The 26,244-nt window shown below is 31.5% G+C and overlaps 2 protein-coding genes across 2 annotated transcripts in view; one reads left to right on the top strand and one right to left on the bottom strand.

Annotated features, from left to right (window-relative positions):
- Nucleotides 1–13,629, top strand: part of LOC140437533 (cardioacceleratory peptide receptor-like) — a 178,363-nt gene extending 164,734 nt beyond the window's left edge. Inside the window, exons 8-9 of the mRNA XM_072527113.1 lie at nucleotides 9,754–9,934; nucleotides 13,376–13,629. Of these exons, the coding sequence (XP_072383214.1) occupies nucleotides 9,754–9,934; nucleotides 13,376–13,556 (362 nt within the window). The 3' untranslated portion in view covers nucleotides 13,557–13,629. The remainder of the gene's footprint in view (nucleotides 1–9,753; nucleotides 9,935–13,375) is intronic.
- LOC140437532 (uncharacterized) overlaps nucleotides 555–26,244 on the bottom strand; it is a 44,024-nt gene continuing 18,334 nt past the window's right edge. Inside the window, exon 3 of the mRNA XM_072527112.1 lies at nucleotides 555–743. Within this exon, the coding sequence (XP_072383213.1) occupies nucleotides 664–743 (80 nt within the window). The 3' untranslated portion in view covers nucleotides 555–663. The remainder of the gene's footprint in view (nucleotides 744–26,244) is intronic.

Here is a 26,244-nt window from a genome sequence, read left to right as displayed (position 1 = left end):
CCAAAATGAGATAGGAGTTTTGGTTAGGTCTTGAGATCGAAACTCGTTTTTGGGAACAGATCCAAGAAGGGAGTTTTAGCTAGAGAAATGGCAAGAGAGTATCCGGGACAAATTAAGAATTGTAAGATATTGAAAGTTAATCGATTTTATTAAAATTTGAGAACAATATTACATAGATATAAAGTTTTGAAACAGAGCAGTAAATGATTCAATTTATAAAAATTGTTTTTTTTTATACAGATATAAGTAGTTTTTTAAGGTAGTATAAGTCATTTAGTAAAGCGAATTAATTTTGGCTACGCAGTTGTAACGATAAGACTATCAAAAAGAATTGAAATACTATTATAAAATAATACCTGAATAAACCATGCGAGCTTATCGTCTATCACACTTACTGACCTAGCTCAGTCTCTTAAGAGTGAATCCGTCTTGTCTATGAATTAAACAATGAAAATTTAGCTGGTAGCAAATAAAACAATGATTTAATTAATCATATTTATTCAACATAAAACAAGGCAAAGACAAACCTGTCTAAAGATTTACAATAAATAAATTGAGAACTGATACTTATGGCATATATTTGGTTGCTTGTTCCTATTAAGATGTTGCCTCCAGATTATGTGGGTAGGTCCTGTTGTCGCCTCCAGAGCATGTGGTTAAGTCTTACAGACAACTGCAGTTATTCCATAAATTCCATATTATTCCATAATACATTCCAGAAATTATCCAATAAATCCAATAAACTAGAATATAACATCAGCATTAGCCAGACATCAAACTTCCTTGCCAATTATTTTACAAAATCACAATTAAACAAATAGCAGATGGCAAAGATAAAGTAAAATAGAATTATTATTAAAATTAGTTTGTAAGATTCATACATGCATAAAATTGAAAACTTTCGAAAAAGTGAGGTTATGAATATTGAAAATGCTGTCAGAATTATAAAATATAGATTACAATGAAAGTACTCACCCCAAGAGATTTCTGCAGACGTAAAATGAACCTTATAATAATTTTTACCTTCTTTTATAAATTTCAATTACAGACAAAAAACATATCCCACTACGTTTGAAAGCTAATTGACAAACAGTGGGGAGAGACTACTATGAAGTATAGCACAGATGCCATAGGACGTAAGGAGCGGCTAAATGTAGCATACGAATCCAACGTTGCCAAGTTGGCTAGAAAAAGAATAGCGCGAATTTCAAAATTTAGAAGTTTCTGATATCAATGGTAAACCAATAAACTTACTCGCATATTTAGCGAATAAGTTGCTTATAATTAAAATATTTTTAATCGTCTGATGCTAATTATTTGTTAATATAGGAGACAACATTCACACAGTTATATTTTTTAAGAAATAAATGAGAAGTTAAAACTGATTATTTTAATTAATTGTTGAAATTTTGAATGTTGTTTGTAAAGATAAAATATTATAATAAGGAACAATTTGTGTTTCGCGTTCTAAATATGACAAAAACAAGTAAATTATTTTAGTAAGTTATCAATCACTCTGTATTAGGAATTAAAAGAAAACAATGGTAAAAAATAAGTTTATTTATATCTACATACAGTATACAAAATATATCGATCCTGAAATTGCAAAAGTTCGTGTTAATTTAATATATTGCAAAAAAAAAGAAAGATTTGTATTTCACTATTTTTAAAATATTCGACTTAAAGTGGTATAACGTCAATGTAAACTTAAAAATAATTATGATCATTTTCAGTACTTCGTGAAATAAATTGAGATTGTCCAAGTATACATTCTTTTATATTTACAATTTCTTTTACAGTGGGTTTGCTTATATAATATGTTTAGAATTCATAACTTGTTTCTTTTTTTTTTTTCGTGGAATAAAATGTTAGCTGCTTTTTAATTTTTTTATTATGATGCTCTACATTAATAATTGTTGTAGGTGAAAACTTTTTGATTGTATTTAGGTTACATTCAACCATAGTATTTTCATTTTTTAATGTTTTTACAACATGTTTTAAATTGTCTGCATTTTCAATTAATTCTATTTTGTGTTGTAGTTTAGAAACTTCTATTGTAGCATGTTTTCTCAACTGTTGAATATTGTCAGTAATATTATCATTATTTTGTGACAGCGTTTTTAAAGGGTCTATAATTTCTACAATATCATCATTGTCACTAATACCTAAATTTATATTTCATTCAAGCAACTTCTGTCTTAAAGTTGAAGCAACACTATGTATGTGTTTACATATTGTATGTTTTATAGAAAAATCTATACAATTACAACTAAACGAATGAATACATACATGACATTCAGAGCATGTTAGGTGACAGCATGGTTCTCCATTTTTTGCCACTTCATAACTTTTTATACTGGAAGTAGTACTGCCTAATTCTGATACATACCACATATTACTACTATTTATATTTTCAATTATTTTAATTTGATTAATTTCTTTTATTGCAGTTCTGTCTTTTGTTGATAAGCTGTATATGTGATGAATTTTTTCCTTTTACTTTTTTTAAGATTCGCTTACAACATTACAACAACTTTATCTCTAATGAATTTATTAAGTGCATCAAGTCCTTTGTCTAACCTTTTTACCATCTAAATACACATATTTTATAATTTTATGCATGCTCTCTAATCTCATGTTTATATTAATTCCTGCATTTTGACGGTATGAATAAGCCCATAGTTGAAAATTTCTAGCATAAGTATTCAAGAAATATTCACCAAAATTTATTGTTTCTCCATCTTCAAATGTTTGCTCGATAAAATTTGATAACAGTTTCTGAAATTCTTCTTTATCTGTTACAGTATGTAAAATTTTTAAAGACTGGTATACTATTTTTCTTTTTTCTAAATTACTAATTTTGGACATATTCAATTGCCAAGCTCTGTCTACGTGCCATGCACAATACAATTGCATATTAACTTCACCCATAATTGACCTCCAAGCATTATAGAAAACATGCGTTATATCTGTCATAAATACATTTGGTGTTAAGACTCCTATTTTATTTTTAATTGTTTGAAAAAATAGTTCAAATATAAGAGTGTCTTTTCTATTTGTTAATAAACTGCACCAGGAAACCCTTCACCCCACTCATCGACAACTACAAGAGTTGTTAATTCGAAATCGTAAGCATTTAAACCGTGTGTACTATCAATAGCCACTATATTATTGCTGAACTGCAATAACATTTTTTGTTGTGATACATTCATAAGTATAATGCAGAAATCATCTTTTTTTAAGAAAGAGTTTCCATCCACTTCACCTTGTGCTTTATATAATAGAACTGGATAATGTCTAAATTCATGCATTCTTGTACATACATATCAACACTAACCGCATCTGTAACAAACTAATATATTTTTAGTTGATGTCAGCAGAATAATTAAATTTCATAAAAACTTCTAAATATAAAGTACCTTGAACATGTCTAACTCCATCCTAAATTTGTACATTAAATGCGTTTTAAATATTGTGTATATCTTTTTTGGTAAGCAAATCTATACGCTTTAGTTTTTCATCATTAAAATTATTTCTGTTATTATCAAGAATTCTAAAAAATAATAAGTGTATGCAATTAACTTCATATACATAATTTACACCACTATTTAACTTTTGTGCGATGTTGGCTCTTTCTACCTTTGGTATTGACAAATGTTGAATATCAACGCTATGACCATAATGTGTCTTATCAAAGATTGCCTTTACTCTAGAATTAGTTTCATTCTTTATAAGTTTGATCTGACTAGTACAAGCAACATTAATTTTCTTAGATCCTTGACACTTCTTCGTTCTTTTCCGAATGTGGGAAACTTCACGACTTTTTCCTGCAAAATTAAAAATAAACAAATCAAAAATATTATTTTGTTTACAAGAATACCTGATCTACTACAATCATAATATACATCTTTAACGGAAACTGAAAAAACTAAACCACGAGGACAAATGTATTCTGCGTTGGAAACACTTTGAACGTTTCTTAACCAAATCTGAAAGTCTAAAAAAAATAATGTAAGTACCTAATGATATTTAGAAAGTAAATGGATTCATACTTCAATTGTAGAGAATTCGTACATCTCTCGTTCCATTTTAAAATTATGACAATCCTCTAGGTGCCGTACTAATTCTAGTCGTAGCCTAAAAGAAATATTGCATCCCTCTAAACACTTAAACGATGTCAAATTTTTATCATAAGATATTATTTGTGCATTTAAGCCATGAATTTCCTTTAAATGTCTATTCAGATTACTCTGGCTTAAACTTTTGAATATTCTTTGCACATTACAACCATAATTATCTTCAACCGAAAAAAAACCCGCACATAAACGATAAAAAAAATAAAGAATTGATGAATTGATATACTTTGTAATCTTTTAAAGATCTTTTCTAAACTGTATCTATGGTTATGCTAATCTCTGTGACTAGCCAACTTGACAACGTTGGATTCGTCTGCTACATTTAGCCGCTCCTTAGGACGTATGCCTATGATGGAATTGGCTCTTCTGTCAACATAAAACAGAATATTTAGTCTACCGGACAGAAAAAGAGAGAGCGAATATTTATTTATACCGGAAAGAAAGACAGAAGGTGAACATTTATTCTACGGGACAGAAAGAGAGAGGGCGAGTATTTATTCTACCGGACAGAAAGAAATAGAGTGCGCCAACTATTTTTTAAAGAAAAAATAGTAAAAAAGAAACAGAAGGTTAAAGAATTAATAAATGAATAAATAAATTAAAATAAAATAATTATTTAAATATGAATTAATTAAGATGTGACGTTTATAACGTTACACAGTCTTCGACTGTCAGGATAAGGACGGAGCGAGTCCTTATTTATAGATGGTTTGTTTTATATATTATGTAATATAACTTTTCAAGGTATTTTATCAATATGTTTAATTGTATCGAACATTTTGGAATTTATTTTATTACCTTCTATTTCTGTTGTATGTAGTGAACATTATTAAAGGGCAAAGCTATTTCAGAACTCAGAAAAAAACCCTGAGATTAAATTTGAACATCTGATTTACAATTTGGCGTCTGTAAAAAACTAAACAATTTATTTTTATTGTTTATTTTGTGAATTTTATGGAAATGCATAAAATCATTAACTGTATTTAAATGTATTTTAAATGTAATATATATATATATATATATATATATATATATATATATATATATATATATATATATATATATATATATATATACAGGATAGGTAAAAGTTTATGGTCGGTATGGACCTTAAGTAAGATATAGTGAGAAGCACCTGTTTAAAAAACAAGAGGTATATTAGGTCCGCCCTTTATAGCGCCGAAAATACATGAGTGGAAATAATAAAAAAGGGGGAATTCAACGTTGCCAAACTTATTGGTTTTATTTGACCTGTCTTTAAAAATAAAATAAAAATAATAAACTGCATTATAACGCCACCAATAGAAAAGCTTCATACAAAATTATTTGGCAACAGCTGAACCGGTATTCGGCAGGCGATACCTAAGAAACTAGAGGTGGGACGTTGACATTTTTATCGTTAACGAAACTGAATCGTTTTTCGTAAACAAGTAACTAGTTGATTGTTACCAGTAGTTTCAAATAAGCGAGTACATAAACAAACATAATGGATATTATCGTTTATGTGCATATTTATTGAAGTGGAAGAAACTAATGAAGGATATATTTATTATAACTTGAAAAATAAACTAAACAATACAAATAGTACATCGTTTTTACATTTAGATTACACGGTATTATTAAATCGCGAATCGTCTAAATTGACATTTAAAAACATAAGTTTTTCTACTTTACTTCTGGTTAACCGTGTTCTTCTTTTATTTAAAATTAAATCAGATTTTGAACATGTGTTCACATTTACAATATTTTATGAATATAGTGGTTAAGTTAGGATATACATGGCGATGGTTTTTCCACCATTGTAATGGACTCTCGATACAGGTGGAGGTTTAGATGAATCATGTCCAATTAATTGATCAAAAATACTTAAGTCATCTTTATCGGTTTCTTTTTCTTGTACTGTTTGATTTTTAATAGTACAATCTTCTTGTTCTTTAATTATAGAAGTAACCAGCTTCTCAACTCTTTCTTTTATTTTTTTGGCTTCATTTTTGTCAGAAAATCCCTGCACTTTAAATCGTAAATCCATAAATGTACATAATGACAATGTGCCACTCTGTTCTTTCCGGCTAAATCTTTTTGCTAAACCCGATATTAGTAATTGTACTACGTCGGATACTATGGATGTAAGGTTGCCGTTTGCTAAAATTTTATTGCAAGATTCTTGCAGGCAGCGTACCATAACAATCACTGAACTACCCTTCAAGTATTTTTGGCCACTCATTGTACTTGTTATTTCTTTAAAAGGCCGTATAATTTGGGAAAGTAGGAGAACAAATAATCCAGTCTTCATTATTTAGATTTGGTCTAAGTCTAAGTCTGTATTAACTAATACCAATGTGGAACGGATTGCCTCTTCTAACTCGGTCATTCTTTTTAACATATAATAGGTAAAGTTCTACCTAGTTTCCCCTTTTTGATTTCGCCGTTTGGGAACTTTGTTATGTTGTATTTGATATTTAAAAGCCTTTCTGAAGATATATATATATATATATATATATATATATATATATATATATATATATATATATATGTATGTATGTATTTAGGGATTCTACAGTATTCACTGCCTTCCCTCGCTCAACCGTTTCCATCTCTCTCTGTTGTTCCATTCTCCATCGTTTAGTCCTCTCTTACTCATGGCGTCGTCTACTTCGTTCCTCCAGGATTTTCGGGGTCGTCCTCTTTTCCTCCTTCCTATGGGGCTCCATAGGAAGTTCCACAGCTCCATCTGTTATTCTCTTTATCCATCTGCTGTCGCTAGTTCTTCTTACATGTCCATACCACTTTAGTCTTTTTTGTTCTATATATGTTAGTATGTCTGTTTCTATTGACGTTTTTTGCTTTATTTTGTCATTACTTCTCCTATCCATTCTTGTTACTCTGCAGCAGATTCGCAGGCATTCCATCTCTGTTGCTACTATCTTACTGCTGTTTTTTTTGTTTATGATCCAATTTTCAGCCCCATATGTCATAATACTTCGCACTAATGTTTTATAAATCTGCGTTTTTGTCTTCATATTTAGGTGTCTATCCCACCATACTGAGTTAAGTTGTCGGATTGCTGTTCTTGTTTGTCCTAATCTTTGTGTAATTTCTTCTTCTAATGTTGAGAAAGGATTCCTCTTTTTCGTGATTATAAACCCCAGGTATTTGAATTTATCCTTTCCTTTGATTGTTACGTTGTCATCAATCTGTAGATCTTCTATGTCTTCTTCACTTGTAGATAGGTACTCTGTTTTCGCGAGGTTAATATCTAGGCCAGCCTTGGTATATTCTTCTTGTAGTTTCTTCATCATGTAGTTGAGGTCGTCTTGGTCTTGTGCAATCACTACTTGATCGTCTGCAAAACTTAACGTATATAGGTATTCGTTCCGTACCGGTACTCCCATGCCTTCGCATTTTCTTTTCCATGTAGTCAAGGCTTTCTCTAAGTATATTTTGAATAGGGTTGGAGATGTGGAACAACCCTGCAGGAGCCCTTTTGTTGTGGAGAAGTCTCCTATGTTTCTTGTTCCCATTTTAATGGACACTTTATTTTCTTTATACAGAGCTTTTGTAGCTTCTATGAGTTCCGTCTGTATTTCTAATTTGTACATTGCCTCCCATAGTTCTGACCTTGGTACAGAGTCAAACGCCTTTCTCAGGTCCACAAATGCCAAGTGTATATCTCTATTTTTAGCTTTTTTCTTTTCCAACAGTTGTTCCAGTGTGTATATGTGGTCTATGCATGATCTTCCTGCCGTGAAGCCTGCCTGATCCTCCCCGATTTTGCCTTTTATCGCTTGCTCTATCTTTTCTCGCAGTATCTTCCCATATAATCTTCCTATTGATGATATTACGCTTATTCCTCTGTAGTTTTCGCATCGTTTTCTATCATCTTTCTTAAATATAGATGTCATATATGCCGCCGTCCATTCCTTTGGGAGCTGTTCTCCATTTATAGCTTTCTGAAGATAAGGTACTTTTTTGAAATGTATTTTCTGCCGAATTATCAAAAAAAGACTTTTTATTGTATTTTATTTGTAAACGACAGCATTTAAGTGCGTCCTCCATCAATAAATTTAACGTATGAGCAAAACAATTTAAATGTTTCCAAAACATATTTAATAGCTTTGACCATATTTGAGGTATTATCAGTTACTGAAAAATGAACTTTTCGTTTTAGACCCCACTGATTAATAATTTCACTAATTTTAAAAGCGATGTTTTCTGAATTATGGTTTCCAGAAAACTGGCAGCAGCCTAATAAAACCGTTTTAAATTCTAAATTTTCGGTTAAAAAAATATTGTCCTGTTAATGCGATGTAACTCTTAGTTACTCCAGATGTCCAGTAGTAATACAGATATTTTCTACTTCTTTAACAACTTGTGATCTAATACAAACTTGCAAACTTTTTAAATCGTTCTTCAACTATGGAAAACGGATGAAACGAGTCTTTGCGTAGGTTTAGTAAATCCATATCTATTTGTTTCTTTTGTTCTAAACTAATATTTTTATTAATGGAAGTATCCATCACCTTCGAAAATGCAAATCAATCGTAAATCGAAACTCATTCATTAATCAGAATACCTAGTTATTTTATTTTTAACGTTAACCGATAGCCCAACTGTCCACTGTCCCGAAAGACTACTTTTGTAGTAGTCTCTCAGATCAACTAATCGTCCTCGTCGACGTAAAGTGTTCGTTGCTCCTCTGTTTACGTCTACACAAAACGTAGTTTTTTTGAACCCACCATCAACTAGTTGGCTTACCAGTGAGAAACCGTAAATTCGTAAATGTCAAATAATAATTTAAAATGTAGGGATTTTCTGATAAAAATGAAGATAAAAAATCAAAAGAAAGAGTTAAGAAGCTGGTTACTTCTATGAAAAAAGGAAAAGAAGATTGTACTATTGAAAATCAACCAGTACAAGAAAAAGAAACTGATAAAGATGACTTAAGTCTATGGTGTATTTTTGATGAATTGGACATGACTCATCTAAACGTACACCTGTATCGAGAGATATAAAAGAAGTCGACATGTATTTGTCTGATGATATATTACCCACAAAAAAATTCGAACGGAGATTGGAACTGTCCATTACAGTGGTGGAAAAACCATCGCCATGTGCATCCTAACTTAACCACTATATTCATAAAATATTGTAGTATTGTAACAAAATCTGTTCCTTGTGAACGCATGTTCAAAATCTGGTTTAATTTTAAATAAAAGAAGAACACGTTTAACAAGAAAAGTGGAAAAACTTATGTTTTTAAATGTCAATTTAGACGATTTGCGATTTAATAATGTAAATGTAAGTACTATTTTTATATTCAAAATGTCAACGACCCACCTCTAGTTTTTAGGTATATTAGGATCGGAACCAGAGATATGTAAAATATCTCTGGTCGGAACTAATCGTCTCACTAATGGGCAATGGGCATCAATAAGAAATATGAGGGAAGACCAAGCGGAAATATGATTGTTATCTTTGTCTATTCGCTGAAAATATGATTTTATATCTGTGTTAGATATCCTGTTAAATTTTACCATACCGACCATAAACTTTTACCTACACTGTATATATATATATATATATATATATATAATTCAAAAGATTTATTCTGTTTTAGTATTTATATTATGCTGGAGCCCTTACATAATATTTGATCTTCTACAAGTATACGAGCAGATACCACAAACTCAAACTAACATAGCTATAGCCACATTCGTACAAAGTTTAGCACCTTTAAACTCTGCAGCTAACCCTATCATTTATTGCATATTTTCTACACACTTTTGTCGAAGTCTATGGTAAGTAAAAAGTTAATAACAAATCAAATATAATGTATACCTTAGGTTATCCGTTCGTCCGTCCGTCTGAAGCTAAAAATCAAATTTAAACATTTTATAGCCCGGTGATGATGGGGGTTAGGCGTTTTTATTAAACGTGTACCTTGTAAATTATTGAGTGCTAATTTATTCTGAGTAATACGGCGTGCTTAGAAGACGAATGTAGAATTTAACTATAATTAATAAGTTATTCGTATTTACCGTTAATAATAAGAGCTAGACTCCAAAAAGTTTTCAAAAGAGTTTTAAGCAAATACTGCTCAAGACGAAACTATAACTAAAAACGAAATAGAAAATATTAAACAAGCAAATAGTGACGTTAACAACGAAGATCTAAAACTAATTAGAAATCTTTATTAGAATCAGAACGCAAATCTCAAAGTTGAAGGTGAACACACCGAATATGTGAAAATTATGCGTGGAGTGAGGCAAGGCTGTATTTTGTCTCCTCTTATCTGCAATCTTTACTCTGAAATAATATTTATCGAAGCTTTGCACGAAATTACATTCAATAATATGGCCTTAATATAAACGTAAAAAAACTAACCTTATGATAATAAGCAAGAGAAGGATAACAGAAGGTCAACTCTACGTCAACCAACGCACTACAACTACCTCGGCACCATAATAAATGAAGAATGGACCAACAATCAGGAGATAAAAGCACGTATCGGAAAAGCTAGATCCACCTTCAACCGGATGGAGACCTACTTCAAGAGCCACAACCTTTCTCTTGATATAAAAGTAAGAATGCTATGTCTTCTCTGTCCTTTTTTATGGTGCTGAATCTTCTTCTTAAGGTGCCTGTCCGTTCCGAACGTTGACGTTGAGGTCTTTCTATATCATGCTCCCTGGTCAGCAAGTCAAAATATTCTTCTTCGTTTTAGGGCCCATTTTCCTTCAATTTTACCTAGAGCTTTTATCTGCCTTGATTTCTCATTATATGTCCCAAGTGCTGCAGCTTACGACCCTTCACGATATTCACCAAATTCGCGGTTATGTTCATCCTCCGCAGTACTTCTTCATTGGTGACTTTGTCTGTCCATGGTATCTTCAGGGTCCTTCTGTATAGCCATAGCTAAGAAGCCTAAAGTTTTGATAGAGTTTCCGCCTTTAAAGTCCACATTTCTACTCCGTACAGAGCACTGAGTACACGTAACATTTAAGGAGCCTAATTTTTGTTCCTGGGGTGAAGTCATGGCTCTTGAACACTGAGCTCATAGTCAGGAATGCACTTTTGCCTTTCCGATGTGACATTTAATCTCTTGATTATTGTCCCATGACTCATTGATTATAGTTCCCAAGTAGTACTGTGAGATACATTCAATTCTCATTTGGTTCACATACAGATTTGCTCCAGTATGTTTTCCTTGTTGATAATCATTAGCTTGGTTTTTCTGGTGTTTATATCCAGTCCATATGTTCTACTTGTTTCTGTTATTTTGTTTATTAAGTTTTGCAGCCCTTCTATGGTATTGAAAAAGACTATTGTATCATCTACATACCGCAGGTTATTGATGTTGACTCCATTTATTGAGATGCTTTCATCAATATCTTTTAGAACCTCTCTAAAAATGTGCTCCGAGTACAGATTGAATATCAGTGGTGAAATTATGCACCTTTGTCTCACTCCCCTTAAGAGTTTGACCTGATCTATTCGGAGCACCGCTGATTGATTTCAATACAGGTTAGCTATAATTTTTATTTCTCTTCCATCAATCCCTGTTCTCTTCAGCACTTCCATCATTTGTTCATGTCTGACTCTATAGAAAACGTTCTTGTAGTCAATCAGCTACAGCTGCATCAGCATTCAAAAACATTACAGCTGACAACTCTACATTTCTAAAACAATACCTGTACGCTAAATAAAGCTTCCCTTGTATCAACCGCGTTCACAAATCCAAACTGATTGGGCGCAATTTGTTCCTCGCATTTCCGGTAAATTCTTTTGTGGATAACTTTTAAAAACAGCTTCGGCTGATGGCTCATTGGAATTATGGTCCTATAGTCTTCACAAAACTTTTGCTCCTGGTTTTTTGGGCAATAGTACGAACTCCGATTTGAGGTTGTGTTGAATATTAGACCTTAAACGAAGATATGTGCAGAAGATTGAAAGCCATTGAAATGTTGCTATTTCATATGAGTAGGTCCTCAGAAAAATAAAAAAAAGCGAGAAGTACTGACCACTATCAAATCTCGAAAGTTACAATACTTTGGACACATTATGCAAAATGAATTCAGATATGCCCTTCAACAAGCTACCCTGCAATTTGAGAATTGAGAAAGACGAAGAACATTCTACGTAAATAACCTCAGAACCTGGTTTAACACAACGAAAAAGAGTTCTGTCCGACGGTTTTGACCCATAAAGACAAACTAATCCAAAATATTGAACCATAAACATTGGCAGTTTGGTTAATAAAAGTTATAGAACAATTCAAAACGAACATTTTAAGCTTTGGTAAATGTCTCTATGTTAATTTTTTGTCGAGATATTAAAAATTGATTTATGCGCCCGCATTCGACGCAAGGTGGCCGTCCGCCTCATAGCGCGGTATTAAAAGTTCCATATCTTGGTCAAAAATTAACATAGAAACATTTACCAAACCTTAAACTATTCTTTTTGAGTTGTACTATAACTTACATTAGCCAGATTTTCAAAGTCCATAGCTTAATTTTGTTTAAATTTTAACAAATTAATTTGCAAATTTTTAATGAAATTTTTAATGTCTAATTCTAATGTCTGTCTAATGTTGCAAATTTTTTTTTAACTGAAACTATTACCTTTAAAATAAAGAGTTTTTGAAAGTTAATAAGTTGAAGGTTAACTTGTGTCTTTTTCAAAATGAGCTTAAAATATAGTTTTCTATATGTATGCTAACTGACATAAGGGAGAAAATCGCGTAATTTCACTGAAATTTTTAACAAATGTACGACTTATGCCTCCGGTATAGACTTGTTGCGAAAATCGCGAATTTTTTTTTCCCGACCTGCGGTTATGCTTTTTTGCAGCTTCCTTATCGTGAAAATTAACAAACTTCCAAGTAGCATGACGGACACTGACCTATTAGCATTACATGTTTAGGTTTAATTAATACCTTCAGAGCACCAGTAACCCTTATGTCAAAATTTTTAAAAATAGAATCAATATACCTAGAAAGGGATAAAATCGTGGATGAACTTCGTATTGAAATCCGGGGTCTATAATCCACCTCGTAATAGAAAAATTCGGCTAAGCATAAGCCACAATAAAAAGAAACTAAACGGCTACAACGATGATTATGAACAATTAAGTAATTAATAAAGTTTAAATGAAAATTGTTTATCACTTGATTTTGACTATAGTATACTATAAATCAACACAAACTGCTTATTTAATAAATGTTTCTTATTTTCTTGTAGGTTGTTTCCACCTTGCAAATGGATTTCTAAGAAGAAGAAACGCAAACAAAAGGATTCGACGCTTACCACGCAAAGCAGTAGTTTATCTGAATATTTGACAAACAATCACAAAAAGAGATCTGAAGGAGTTGGAACTGCGGTAGTCCGTGGACATACAGTATTAATCCATACCAAGAAATGATATATCATTATTTAGTGAATTTAATTGTAATTATATATGTTGTATGTACAGTAAATAAATTTATCTTATTTTACTGTTTTAGTTCATTTACAGTTGGGGGAAATGCTGCGAAATGCTATATTATATATATATATATATATATATATATATATATATATATATATATATATATATATATATATATATATATCGTACCCCCTGTGCAAGACTGCAGTAAGTCAGAATAAGTAAGTTTCGAGATAAAGACGATTTTGTTTATTTTCGTGATAATATCGGTGAAATAAGACACAAGTTTTAATAAAATTAACATTTAATTATGATTTTGCATACTTTTCAGCCTATATTACATTAACCAAAAATAGAAATTTAAATAAAATAATATTAATGCTAAAAAATTTAGGAATTCTAAAGTTACAACACTTTTGTACGTAGAAAATTGTAAAAAGTATAGACACATTTTCTGTTAGTTGTTGTCCTCTTCTCGTATATCATCTTGGGCCAAAATATTTTTATAAAAACTATGGTGAGCTTCTGGTATCATACCCGAATGACATAAGTATACCAAACCTTTCTTTTTGGCCCATTGAATTTTTGGCTGTTCTTTGTAGGCAGGTTTAAGTAGCACTTCTCGTACATTATGTGTAGTCCGTGATGATTTTTTGTACGTTAAAAGAATTCCATAGTTTCTCATTATAGTTGTACTTAAAGAAAATTGTGTGCGGACTATCTTTTCTACATTGCAGAATTTTTATATCTGTCCACTTCACATTTTCTTTATTTTGATCAATTTTATAGTTGTTTCCCAACAGGAAGGAAACATGTTTAAAATCAATGAAGTCCTTTGTTTTCATTTCCCGGAATATATAGGATGAACCACTTTTTTTGCTACATTTCACTACAGTTCTATCTCTGCACATGTTTCTGATAGCCACAATTCCTTCGCTTTGTAATGACAATGTCATAACAAGGTAAAAAAACTATTTGTAAAACTTTCAATATTTTTACTTAAATTCAAAACAAAATAAAAATAAGCAAATCAGGCTACCTTGAGTACAGTGATTAACAAAAGGATTGAAATTCACTACCTTATAGTATATTTGAAGAATAAGCTGGAGTAAATTCTCAGAATACTCATCTTCGAACCTCGAAATACATAGGCGTGCACATCTTCTAACTAAAACGTAATCTTAAAAGAAAAGTTTGCGTTACATTTATTTGGATATTTAGAACAAAGTAATTAATCCAATCCAATACTGGTTTAAAATAAAAAGATACACATAAAAAGAATAAAAATTATATTATTTGTGAAACATACACATAATATAAAAGAATAAAATACAATAAATTATACTGGAACGTAAAATACATACACAAAAAATGTAAGTTTTTTTTATATTCCTATTAATAAATAATAATATTCTTAATACTAATAATATTGGAAATAAGAATGAAAATTATATTAGCAATAAAAAATAAACAATGAAGTTGACGGTAATTAGTTCAAATGTAAAATAAACTTCTGAGCTACAGTTTAAAGTTAAGCTTCCTCATATTCCGTTTCAGACGAAGTGTTATCCGATCCGGGATGAATTAATATAGGTTCTATACTGCTATCTATTATATGATCAAGCTCCCACATATTTTTCTCAATATTTATAACGTGATTAATACATTTTTGCCAATGTTCAGTCGTTACTTCGGATATTGATTTATGAAAAAGAATAGTAACATCTGACAATTTAAAAGTTGTATTATTTCGAGCAATATTACCTTTAACTTCGGCCCATACTAATTCAATCGGATTTAGCTCGCAATGATACTGTGGTATGCGAAGTATTTCAATTCCTGGTTTTTTGGCTATCTCCTCAATGACATATTTTTTATAATTTTGTTTATTAATTTTAGCAAGCTCTAATAATTTTGCTTTTGTCATTGTATCGTCAAAGATTAAATTCTTAGAAGTTAACCACATTGCAATTTCATCTTTCCTCCATTGAGTAGTTGGTAAACGTTCAACTAATCTAGAGTGGTAACTTGCATTATCCATCACAATAACTGAATTTTTAGGTACGAATTCAATCATCTGTTCGAAATATTCTTCAAACACGTCCCCGCCATCTCTTCGTGATAATCACAGGTCTTTTTTGATTCAAACAAAAGTAAACCTCCCTTAAGAAATCCATTCATACTACCTATATGGGTAACAATTAACCGTCGACCTTTACCTGTTGGTTCCTTGAAACCAGTTGAATATCCTTCCAGACATGCTTGTCGACATGTTTTTATAGTTTTGTCTTTAAAACCCTTTTCCTACAAATGCAAAACTTTCCAAAGTTTGTCTCTACCCATTGTGGGTAAATCGGGATCGTCGCTAATGCTTTGTAACACTTTATCTAAAGTTGGTCAAGTATCAAGTATTTGTTTGTTAAAAAAAAAATGAGTGGACCATTCTACGAATTACATTTTTGAAAAAGTCATCCACATTCACTTTCAACAATTTTGGTCTTCCTGGTCTCGGTTTGGGTGGCGTTATACCAGTTGATTTTTCCTCTTTTAAAATGTTATGTACAGTTGATTTTGAATATCCCATTACTTTAGACGAAATTTCAACTATACTATCAACAGTATTGGAAGGATTGTGTTGCTTAAAATAATTGTAAACATTAAGGATAACACTCTTTTCGTTAAGTGATAAATGATTCAACTTTTTTTTAACTGGTGTATAATCACACTTTAATTCCATATTCTATAAAAAACAACTGTACAACAACTCTTGCAAAAAACAACTGTGTTAGATCTCTTCACTCGCTTATAATCGACTGAACAAAAATTTTCTGATATTAATGACCACAATTTAAAGACCATTAACCATTTTATTAATCATTGGTTTCCCAAACAAAATCGAAATTTATATTATTTAAGATACCGTTCACATTTATCAGAAACTATCTTTCGCTAATCGACTTTCTCTATCTAAACTATCAAAAGACCATTAACTAAATACCTATGTATTTTCAGAGTTTCTTTATTTCTTGTTATTTAATGGGTCATTATCATACCGACAAAAATAACCATAAATAACTTAACTAAAATAAACAGATTTATATAAATATAATATGCTTTCAAAATGGTTTAAATATCTAACAAACCGAAACGAATAATGTAATACCCTCAAAGTACGCCTATGACTAGCTGAATCATCCCTAGCCTACACAGTTCTAACAATAGCAGGTATTTAAATTTTATGATAGTCCATGTGACATGGAAAAATTTCTATTTAAATAGTGAATCCTAACGTAAAATAAGCTACAATATTGACGTTGTACGAAAAGCACACGTACTAAAATATGCTTAACAATTTAGTTTTTTTTCTGAGAATTTACTCCAGCTTATTCTTCAAATATACTATAGTAAAAGTTGGGAATTGCGGAGGACAATATGATAAGACAATCGCCCCGGGCGGTTACATGAAGATTTATTACAATTTGGGATTTAGTTTTTATAGAACAAGTTTTCTGAAAATAGATATTTTTAACCTGTCAGTATTGTTAATACACAAGTTTTAAGATAACTGTTTTTCCTTTCATAAGAAAAAATACTTTTTGGCTGTAAATAATTAGTCTTAATTTATGTGTTTTTAATCCAATCTAATAAACAAATGGTCAAACGACATCGCACACATTTTATGGAAAATATAATGTCACACAAAGGACATAAAACTTACATGAATAGATTGGTCTCGTAAATCTTTGTTTATTGTCTCGGCTGTTAATGGATTACGTAGACACGCTGTATATTAAAATTAAACATTATAGATATAGATATTAAAATAACAAATATCTTACTTTTTTCGTGCCTGTCATTGTTTGTTATCGAAACCATTGCAATGTTCCGTGCAAAAATGTTGTAATTCTGTTACATTCGAATTACAACAGTTTTGCACGGAACTTATGTACAAAAACGCAAAATAGATAAACTGTTGTTGTTTTAATATTTAGCCGGTTAAGCATTTGAAAGTTACTAAAGTTTTACAGGGGATAGATATGAATGTTTACAATCGAATTCCATGATTACTTAATTTTCATAAAATTTTAAGTTACTGCAGTCTTGCACTGAGGGTGCGATATATACGGTATCTTTTTGGCCTCAGTAAAATAACATATTGCAAAAGTTACTTCAAGAATCACGGGATTTTAACTCTTGCCTCTCTATATATTCTAGAAACAGTTTGCTTAATTCGTAAACACCTACATGTTTTTCCAGCAACACCTAATCATGGCTACTCCACCAGAAATTCAAGCTTTGTGTACTCAGTGGCGGATCCAGAAATTTTTGTCAGGGGATGTCATGGGTCTTGAGGGTGATTTTGATACAGAATTTAAATTTTTGCACCGTTCAATGGCTGATCCCAGAAATATTGGGTCTTGAGGGTGACTTCGATATAGAATTTATATTTTTGCTCCTTTACGTGGGGAACCATTTTCTCAATAATTATTTTAAGCGATATATTAAACAAATGAGAAGTTATTAAAACCCAAATACCCTACGGGTGCAAAGAAGGGTACAACATTAAAGGATCTTAAACTTAAACAAAAAAAATAATTTAAACCCACATACTCTATGACAGTAAAATCCAGTGTACAAGACTAATAAACCAAAGGAAAGTTATTTCATAAAAATAAATAAATACTGAAAAATCAAGGCATGTCAATTTAAACTAGTTATTTTAAAGACAATTAATTTAAACCCACCTATCCTATAGCTAGGAAGACTTGAAGAGGCTTATGTTCAGATGTGGACGTGAATGGCTAGACGAAGAAGAAGAAGAAGAAGATCCTATAGCTACAAAATCAAGAACAAACCAAGAATAAATAAGTATAAACCAAAGTTAAGTAATTTAAATGCAATAACTCAATGTAAGTGTAAACATTAATGAATGTATTTAACATTCCTAATAAACTCTACCCTATCGTTGAGTATCCAATATCAATTTGTAAAAACATTTATTTATTCCTTATTGCTATAAGGAGTGGAAACATGGACTATCGGAAAAACAAGTATGAGGCGTATAGAAGCCTTTGAAATGTGTGTTTTTCGAAGAATGCTGAAGATATCGTGGACAGAGCACGTGACCAATAACGAAATGCTGAGAAGAATGAGGACTGAGAGAGAACTCTTAAATATTGTAAATAACAAAAAAACGAGTTATCTAGGACATATTTACAGAGAAGAAAAATATAACTTTCTACGACTCATAATGGAAAGGAAAGTAGAAGGAAAAAAAGGTCCAGGAAGAAAAAAATGCTCCTGGCTAAAGAATGTAAGAGACTGGACAGGCACGGAGATGGACACACATTCGATACTAAGAACAGCTCAACATAGAGAACAATTTGCTGTAGTTATAGCCACCCTTTCGTAATGAAGAAGAAACCTTAAGAATAAGTGTAAACGGTATTTTATTTAAATTGATTTATTCAACAAAAAACATAATATAATTAAGGAATAGTTATTTCTATAATTAGGCATATTAGGCTATAAGTAAGTGAAATATTTTTTTACTCGGTATTGAAATTTTTCTCACGAATTGTCAGCAACAGCCGGCAACGAGTGATAAATAAAAGTTCAGTGATTAAAAATACTATAAGAATAAGATAAGTAAATATTATATATTTTTATAAAAATGTATTCTTTTCGCTTATCCGATTTAACAAATCGCTCTATGATTGCATCAACATCTAGAGAAATTTCAGGATGCACATTGATGAGTGCTAAACCAGTTAACCTTTTCGCAGAAGTTCTATTTCTAAGCCAAGTCTTTAGACGTTTAAGCGTAGACTCTGGTGTTGCTGCACTGGCTGGCAGTGTAATTAATATTTGCAGAAATATTCTGGCATTTGGATATATATGAATATCGCAGTTTTCTAATACTTCTAAAATACAATCAGGAAGTTTTCCATTATTTTGCACGACTCTTTTCCACTTTTGAATCCACAGTGAAAACTCTTGTTCTACTGTGGAATATGCAGTAAGTAGTTGGTCCAATAATATCCTGGAAGGTGTCAACAATTTTTTTTAATGCAACTTTATCTTCTGGTGTGTTATCAGTATTAGGTAAAACAACTAGAAGATTAAATAGATTCATAACTTTTGGTGAAAGTCGTTCTTCTAAATCAGTTAAGATATTGTCTAAAAGGGGTAAATAAATAAATCTTCGGAAATATTCTTCGCAAGAGTTAGCAGATTGGTTTTGACAACAGGTTTGACGAGAAACTATACGAGGCATCTTTAATTCAATGTCTAGTTGTTCAGCTATTTGTTTACTTTATAGTAAAGTTTTGCTTGTAAAAAACAGATTCAGCATTTGATCTTTTATTTTGAAGAATGCATTTAGTGTTTGAATCATTTCAACTCTTGACTTCCTGCTTATAGGGTTGATGGGTTTTAAATTATTTTTTAGGATTATTTGATTGATATTTAATTTTGTTTTGGGGTGGTCATGACCCCCGTGACCCCCCCTTGGATCCGCCACTGTGTGTACTTACCGATCCCATCCACTGAGTTAGTAAAGAAATCTATATTATATTCCGCAAAAAAAATTATACAACCATCTCCCTTTGCAACTTAAATCTAGAACTTCTTTCTTAAAGTTCCGTAAATTGACAAAAGCCTATCTATCTGAAAGACCTTAATATTCAGTGGAAGAGTTTCTTAACGATTAAGTAAAAAATTACAGTACGTTTAGGTACAAGCAACAAAGTATTTTTATATATATTTTGGTATCACATGCAGCAACTTAAACTTATTCGTAAACTAGTTCGTAAGGTTTTATTATGCAATTTCCAATTTAATTGTCAATTTTTAGAGGTGTTCACTTAGTGACATAAAACAATAGTTCTGCACTACTTCATTCAAACCACTTCCTTAAGTTCTTAAGCCACGATATTATTCCACTTCCCACATTTCGCTTTCCTCGAATTTTGTCTTGCATAATAAGTTGCAAGAATGAGTATTTTGGTCCTCTCATCACATGTCCTAAGTACTCAAGTTTTCTTCTTTTGATAGTCAACAATATTTCAGCTTCATTTCCTATTCTTCTAGTAACTTCTGCGTTTAACATTCTTTGAGCTCATTATGTTCGTAGGATTCTTCTACAGTGTGTAAAAGCCAAATGGAATAAATTCATTATTTAGGTTACTGTACATATTTATAAAAAATCCCGAAACATGTCAAATTTAAATTATAACTTGACATTCTTTAACGTGAAAATGCAACCCCTACCTTCAACCCCCTTAGAATGACAGGTACAACCCCCAATTTTTAAAATAGGAAGTATAGGCTTGTGATGTATCGTTTGAAAGGTCTTTTAATTCTCCATTCAAAAATGTTGTCGTTTTCAAGTTTATTAAGATTAATTAAGATAAAATAAATTAAAATCATGTGGTTACCGAAATTCGCTACAATATACTCAAAACTTATTTCCGTTTAGGTCTTGATAATGAGAAAGTGAACAAAAACCATAGCAATGTGGTGTTTAGATGGTAATCATTAAAAAACTTTAAAGAATTTTCGTGGCAACGTTATTTTAATACGCATTAGTAAATTGTTTTATTTAAGTTGTCAGTATTTTAATTTAAGTAAAAAAGTTCGTTCAATTCAATTCTGAAAAATGGTTAGATTAACGGAAATGCATAAAATAACAGTTTTACAAATGATTGGTTACGGAGATAACACCCGAACACAACAGGAAGTAACTCGCCTATTTCATGAGAAATTTCCTAATTTACCGCCTATATCCCAATGAACAATAAGTAAAATAGAGAAGGAGTTTCGCGAGTTTGGTCATGTAAGGCAGATAAAAAAAGCAGCTGCCAATGCACTAAGTGATGAAGTCAAATTAGATGTGTTGCTTGAGTTTCAGGAAAATTCACATACATCGAGTAGACAGGCATCCACTACATTCAATGCTATTCTCCGTTCATAAATTGTTGAGAGCACGAAATGTGCCTCAAACTCATAAAACGGTCGTAAACCATAGGCGTTCCTGAGGTGTTTATTCATTAAATAATAATATAATATTTTTTAATACTGTTATATATATATATATATATATATATATATATATATATATATATATATATATATATATATATAATATTAATAATATTTTAATACTAATATATTTAGCAAAAAAACAATTAAAACTTTCACGGCTAATGTTATGTAATTATATTATATTAATAAAAATAAGAATTTAACCATTAACAATTTTGTAAATAAGAATACCTTATCTCTTTGGATATTTCAATACTAATCTTCGCGTTTAATCACTTTACTAGAAAACCTGGAATTCATATCCGAAGGTACTATTCGTTGCAAGATAATTAGGATGGAATTCCCCAGATTTTTAATAATATAATGGGTATGCTTTGGCCACGTGCCTCGTTTGTTCAGTTTATATTCGAAACTTAACTTAAAAGGGTGAAGTTATTACGAACGAAAACAATTTTTTTGTTTAGTACGTTTTTGATCGCATGTAATTTACGGCTCGTCGGTGTGTCCACGTCTACCGCAGTAATTAGCGTCTCGAATATTTCTTTTGCGAATTATATGCAGTGCGTGAGTGATTTTTTATTCCATATACCTACGAACATATACGTACCTTTCGCTCGAGCTCGTTTTGTTGGATTGTTTGTGATGGCTTCATCATCAACATCATCAAGTTTTACACAGGTACTGTTGCGTATAGTCAGTAAGTCTGTCTATTCACCAAGAGAGAAGACTATTGTCCTGAATGTTCACGATGCTCTGGTTTCTCAGAATCCCACAAACACTGTTCGCAACATAGTCGAAAGTTGTGCCAACATGACTGGCGTAGGAGAGTCAACTATATATAGGTTCCTATCAGAAAGAAAAAAACACGGTATAGCTAACCCAAACACAAACGAACACTTAAAGAGAGGGAAAAAGCCTATTGAAATTGATGAATTTGCCAAAAATGGTATTCGAAGGAAAATTCATGGATTTTTTTTCAAAAAAGAAATACCAAACCTAAACAAAATTTTACAAGAAGTTAGAGACGACCCGGATTTGCCTCATATCAGACGAACTAAATTGTGGCAAGTTTTAAAAGAATTAAATTTCCGGTGGGAGAAATCAGACCGAAAATCACTTTTGATTGACCGGGAGGAGATAATATGTTGAAGAAGAAATTATCTAAGATCCATACGAAAATTCCGGGCTGAAGGAAGGCCCATCTTCTACCAGGATGAAACGTGGGTAAACTCAGGTCATACTCTAAAAAAAATTTGGTCAGATAAAAATATATTAAGCTCCAGGCAAGCCTTTATGGAAGGTTGGTCTACTGGTATCTCCCCACCTTCTGGTAAAGGCAGTAGATCAATAATTTCTCACATTGGCAGTGAAAAAGGATTTGTTAAGCATGGTTTGTTGGAATTTCAGTCCAAAAGCACAAAAGGCTATCACGAGGAGATGACAGCTGATGTTTTCGAAGAGTATTTTGAGCAGATGATTGAACACATACCACCAAATTCAATTATAGTATTAGATAATGCACCTTATCATTCACGACTAGTAGAAAGACTTCCAACGACTGCGTGGAAGAAACAGGATATTCTTGACTGGCTGCGGAATAAGTATCTGCCTTACGAAGATGGAATGGTAAAAGCAGAACTTCTAAAAATTGCCCGGCAACACAAATCTAAGTTGACGTAGTTGACAAAATGGTGGAAAGGCAAAACATTACAGTCCTTAGACTTCCACCCTACCACTGCGAAATAAATCCAATTGAACTCATTTGGGCACAAATGAAAAGTTATGTGGCTAGAAAAAATACATTATATAAAAAACAAGCTGTACGTGAATTGTTATACGAGTCTTTACAACATATTACAGAAAAAAACTGGAAAGATGCAGTAAGGCATGTAATAGAAGAAGAACAAAAAATGTGGGATCTTGATAACATAATTGATGCGACCGTAGAGACACAACCGCTAATTATTAACCCTCAAGATGACTCGGATTCCGAAGTTGATCCTATTTATTTTGAATTTTAATAATTTTCTAATCGTAATTATATAAGGTAAGTAATAATTATTATTAAGGTAAGTAATAATAATAACTATTATAGTTGTAAAGTTTCTTTTGCATGCAATATTTTCAATTAAACATTATACTATATTTTCTCTTTTATTTTTACCCCTGTTACATAACATATTAAAATAAACATTGTAGAAGTTTTCAGGGACTTTCTGCCCTGAGTAACAATGTAATCTTTCATTCTGCGTTTAAATTTTTCAAAAATATTTATTAGTTTTCTCCGGATTCGAAAATAATGGATACATTTAAAACACATTGGAAATTTTGCCAGGCGACATTTGGCGCCTTTTTCCTTAATTAAATAAATGTATCTTTTACAAATGGCAAGAAACTTTTTATTTTTATATAAAATAAATAAGTTTTATTAAAAAATACAATTTACAAAAGTACAATTTAAAAAATATATTTATTTAGTTCAAATAAATGTTTCAATCACATACTCTACGACACTGGTCGTTCATCTCTAACCATTCAAAATACCCCCGTAATAGGATTATAAGGTATTGTATTCTTTCAGATATAAGGTGGGTTAGTCGAAAACGTCTTAAACCGTCAGTTTTAGGTTGGTTTTTACTATTATATCGTATTACCTATCCTCTCTGTATTTCAGTTTTCTAATTAGGGTTAAACTTGTAGTGAGCTATCAACAAATTGTGAACCGACTGTAGCCATACATCGATAGTAAACATATTAAAAGAAAATAAATTGCATCCCTATAAGATGATACCTACTCATTGAAGACGATTTTGATAGAACTTTTTTTGTGAGCAAATGATGGACATGTTGGATAACAATATTATCCAATTAGAAGACGTTATGTTTTCTAATGAGTGTACTTTTTCACTTAACGGTCATGCTAATCGGCAAAATTGCCGCTACTGGGCCACGGAAAATCCTCACTGGATGAGAGAAGAACACACTCAATACCCTCAAAAGGTTAATGTTTGGGCAGGGATTGTAGAAAACAATATCATTGGTCCTTTTTTCATTGAGGGCAACTTGAATGGCAACAATTATTTGGCACTACTTCAAAATGATGTCATTCCAACGTTGGCAAATTTATATCCTGATCCAGGAAACCCTCAAGTTCCAGCGAATACGATATGGTTTCAGCAGGATGGAGCCCCATCACATTACCAACTTAATATCCGGCAGTACCTCGATACAATATTTCCCAATCGGTGGATAGGGAGGCGAGGATCGATTGAATGGCCAGCGCGATCACCTGATCTTACATTATTAGATTTCGTTTTATGGGGATATGTGAAGAGCCATGTGTACAAAACTAAACCTACTGATTTAAATGACTTAAAAGAACGAATAACGCTTGCGATTAGGTCAATCACGCTTGTTATGTTAAATAATGTTAGAAGACAGTTTTATTTGAGATTAGGATGTTGCCAAGACGTTCGCGGTGAACATTTTGAACATCTACTTCATTAACATTCATAGTTCTTTTTCGTGTTCTACATTTTATTACGTTTTGCATTACATTTTATTTTTTGATTGTATTGTAGCGAATTTCGGTAACCACATGATTTTAATTTATTTTATCTTAATTAATCTTAATAAACTTGAAAGCGATAACATTTTTGAATGGAGAATGAAAAGACCTTTCAAACGATATATCACAAGCCTATACTTCCTATTTTAAAAATTGGGGGTTGTACCTGTCATTCTAAGGGGGTTGAAGGTAGGGTTAGCATTTTCAAGTTAAAGAATGCCAAGTTATAATTTAAATTTGACGTGTTTTGGGATTTTTTATAAATATGTATAGTAACCTAAATAATGAATTTATTCCATTTGGCTTTTACACACTGTATAACAATATTGTACAAAAATAAAACTTACTTATTTTTGCACGGTTTTGTTATTTTACTATTCATTTGTGAGTTTCTCGAGGATACTAAGAAGTTTATTATCCATGTCCATTCGTTCTTTGTCCCGTTTGTTCCGGGCACATTCATGCTCATCTTTTTGACGAAGCTTAGGTTTTCCTCTTGACGTGGATGGTTCCATAAAAAAAGGAATGAAAAAATGGCCATGTTTTCCTATTATTTCCTGACGTTTCTTATCTTTTATAACTTTGTATGTTTTTTTAAATTCCTTATTTTAGCATTGTGGTCCTGTTGCTAAGTGTCCTTTTTCTTCCATAATTTTGGCAATCTCTTCCTCTCCCCATATGAATGTTTTCCATTGACAAATTTTCTTTCCTATTCTCTGTAAAACTCCAACAGCAATAGTACACGAGGCTCAGACCATCTATATGATGATTCTGTAATGTATAATACAAACAGGTAAATCGCTACATTTGTACGTAAAGTATTAAGTCGTAAAGTCTTGAATCGAAACAATTTGCCCATCATAATTGAATTTTAACTAATTAAACGACATGATATAATGGGAGATTTAAACGCTAAACTCGACCAAGAAGAAGTGGATAACTGTGTAGTGCGATATGAACTCGAGGAGAGGAATGAACGAGCGATAGACTGGTTGATTTCTGTATCAATGAGGAATTCATAATTGTAAATACCTTGTTCAAGCTTCCTAAACGTAGATTATACACATG

Source organism: Diabrotica undecimpunctata, chromosome 3 (genome assembly GCF_040954645.1).
Source record: "Diabrotica undecimpunctata isolate CICGRU chromosome 3, icDiaUnde3, whole genome shotgun sequence".
NCBI lineage: Eukaryota > Metazoa > Arthropoda > Insecta > Coleoptera > Chrysomelidae > Diabrotica > Diabrotica undecimpunctata.
The sequence above is the reverse complement of the archived record's forward strand: the minus strand, read 5'-3'. Positions and strand labels throughout refer to the sequence as shown.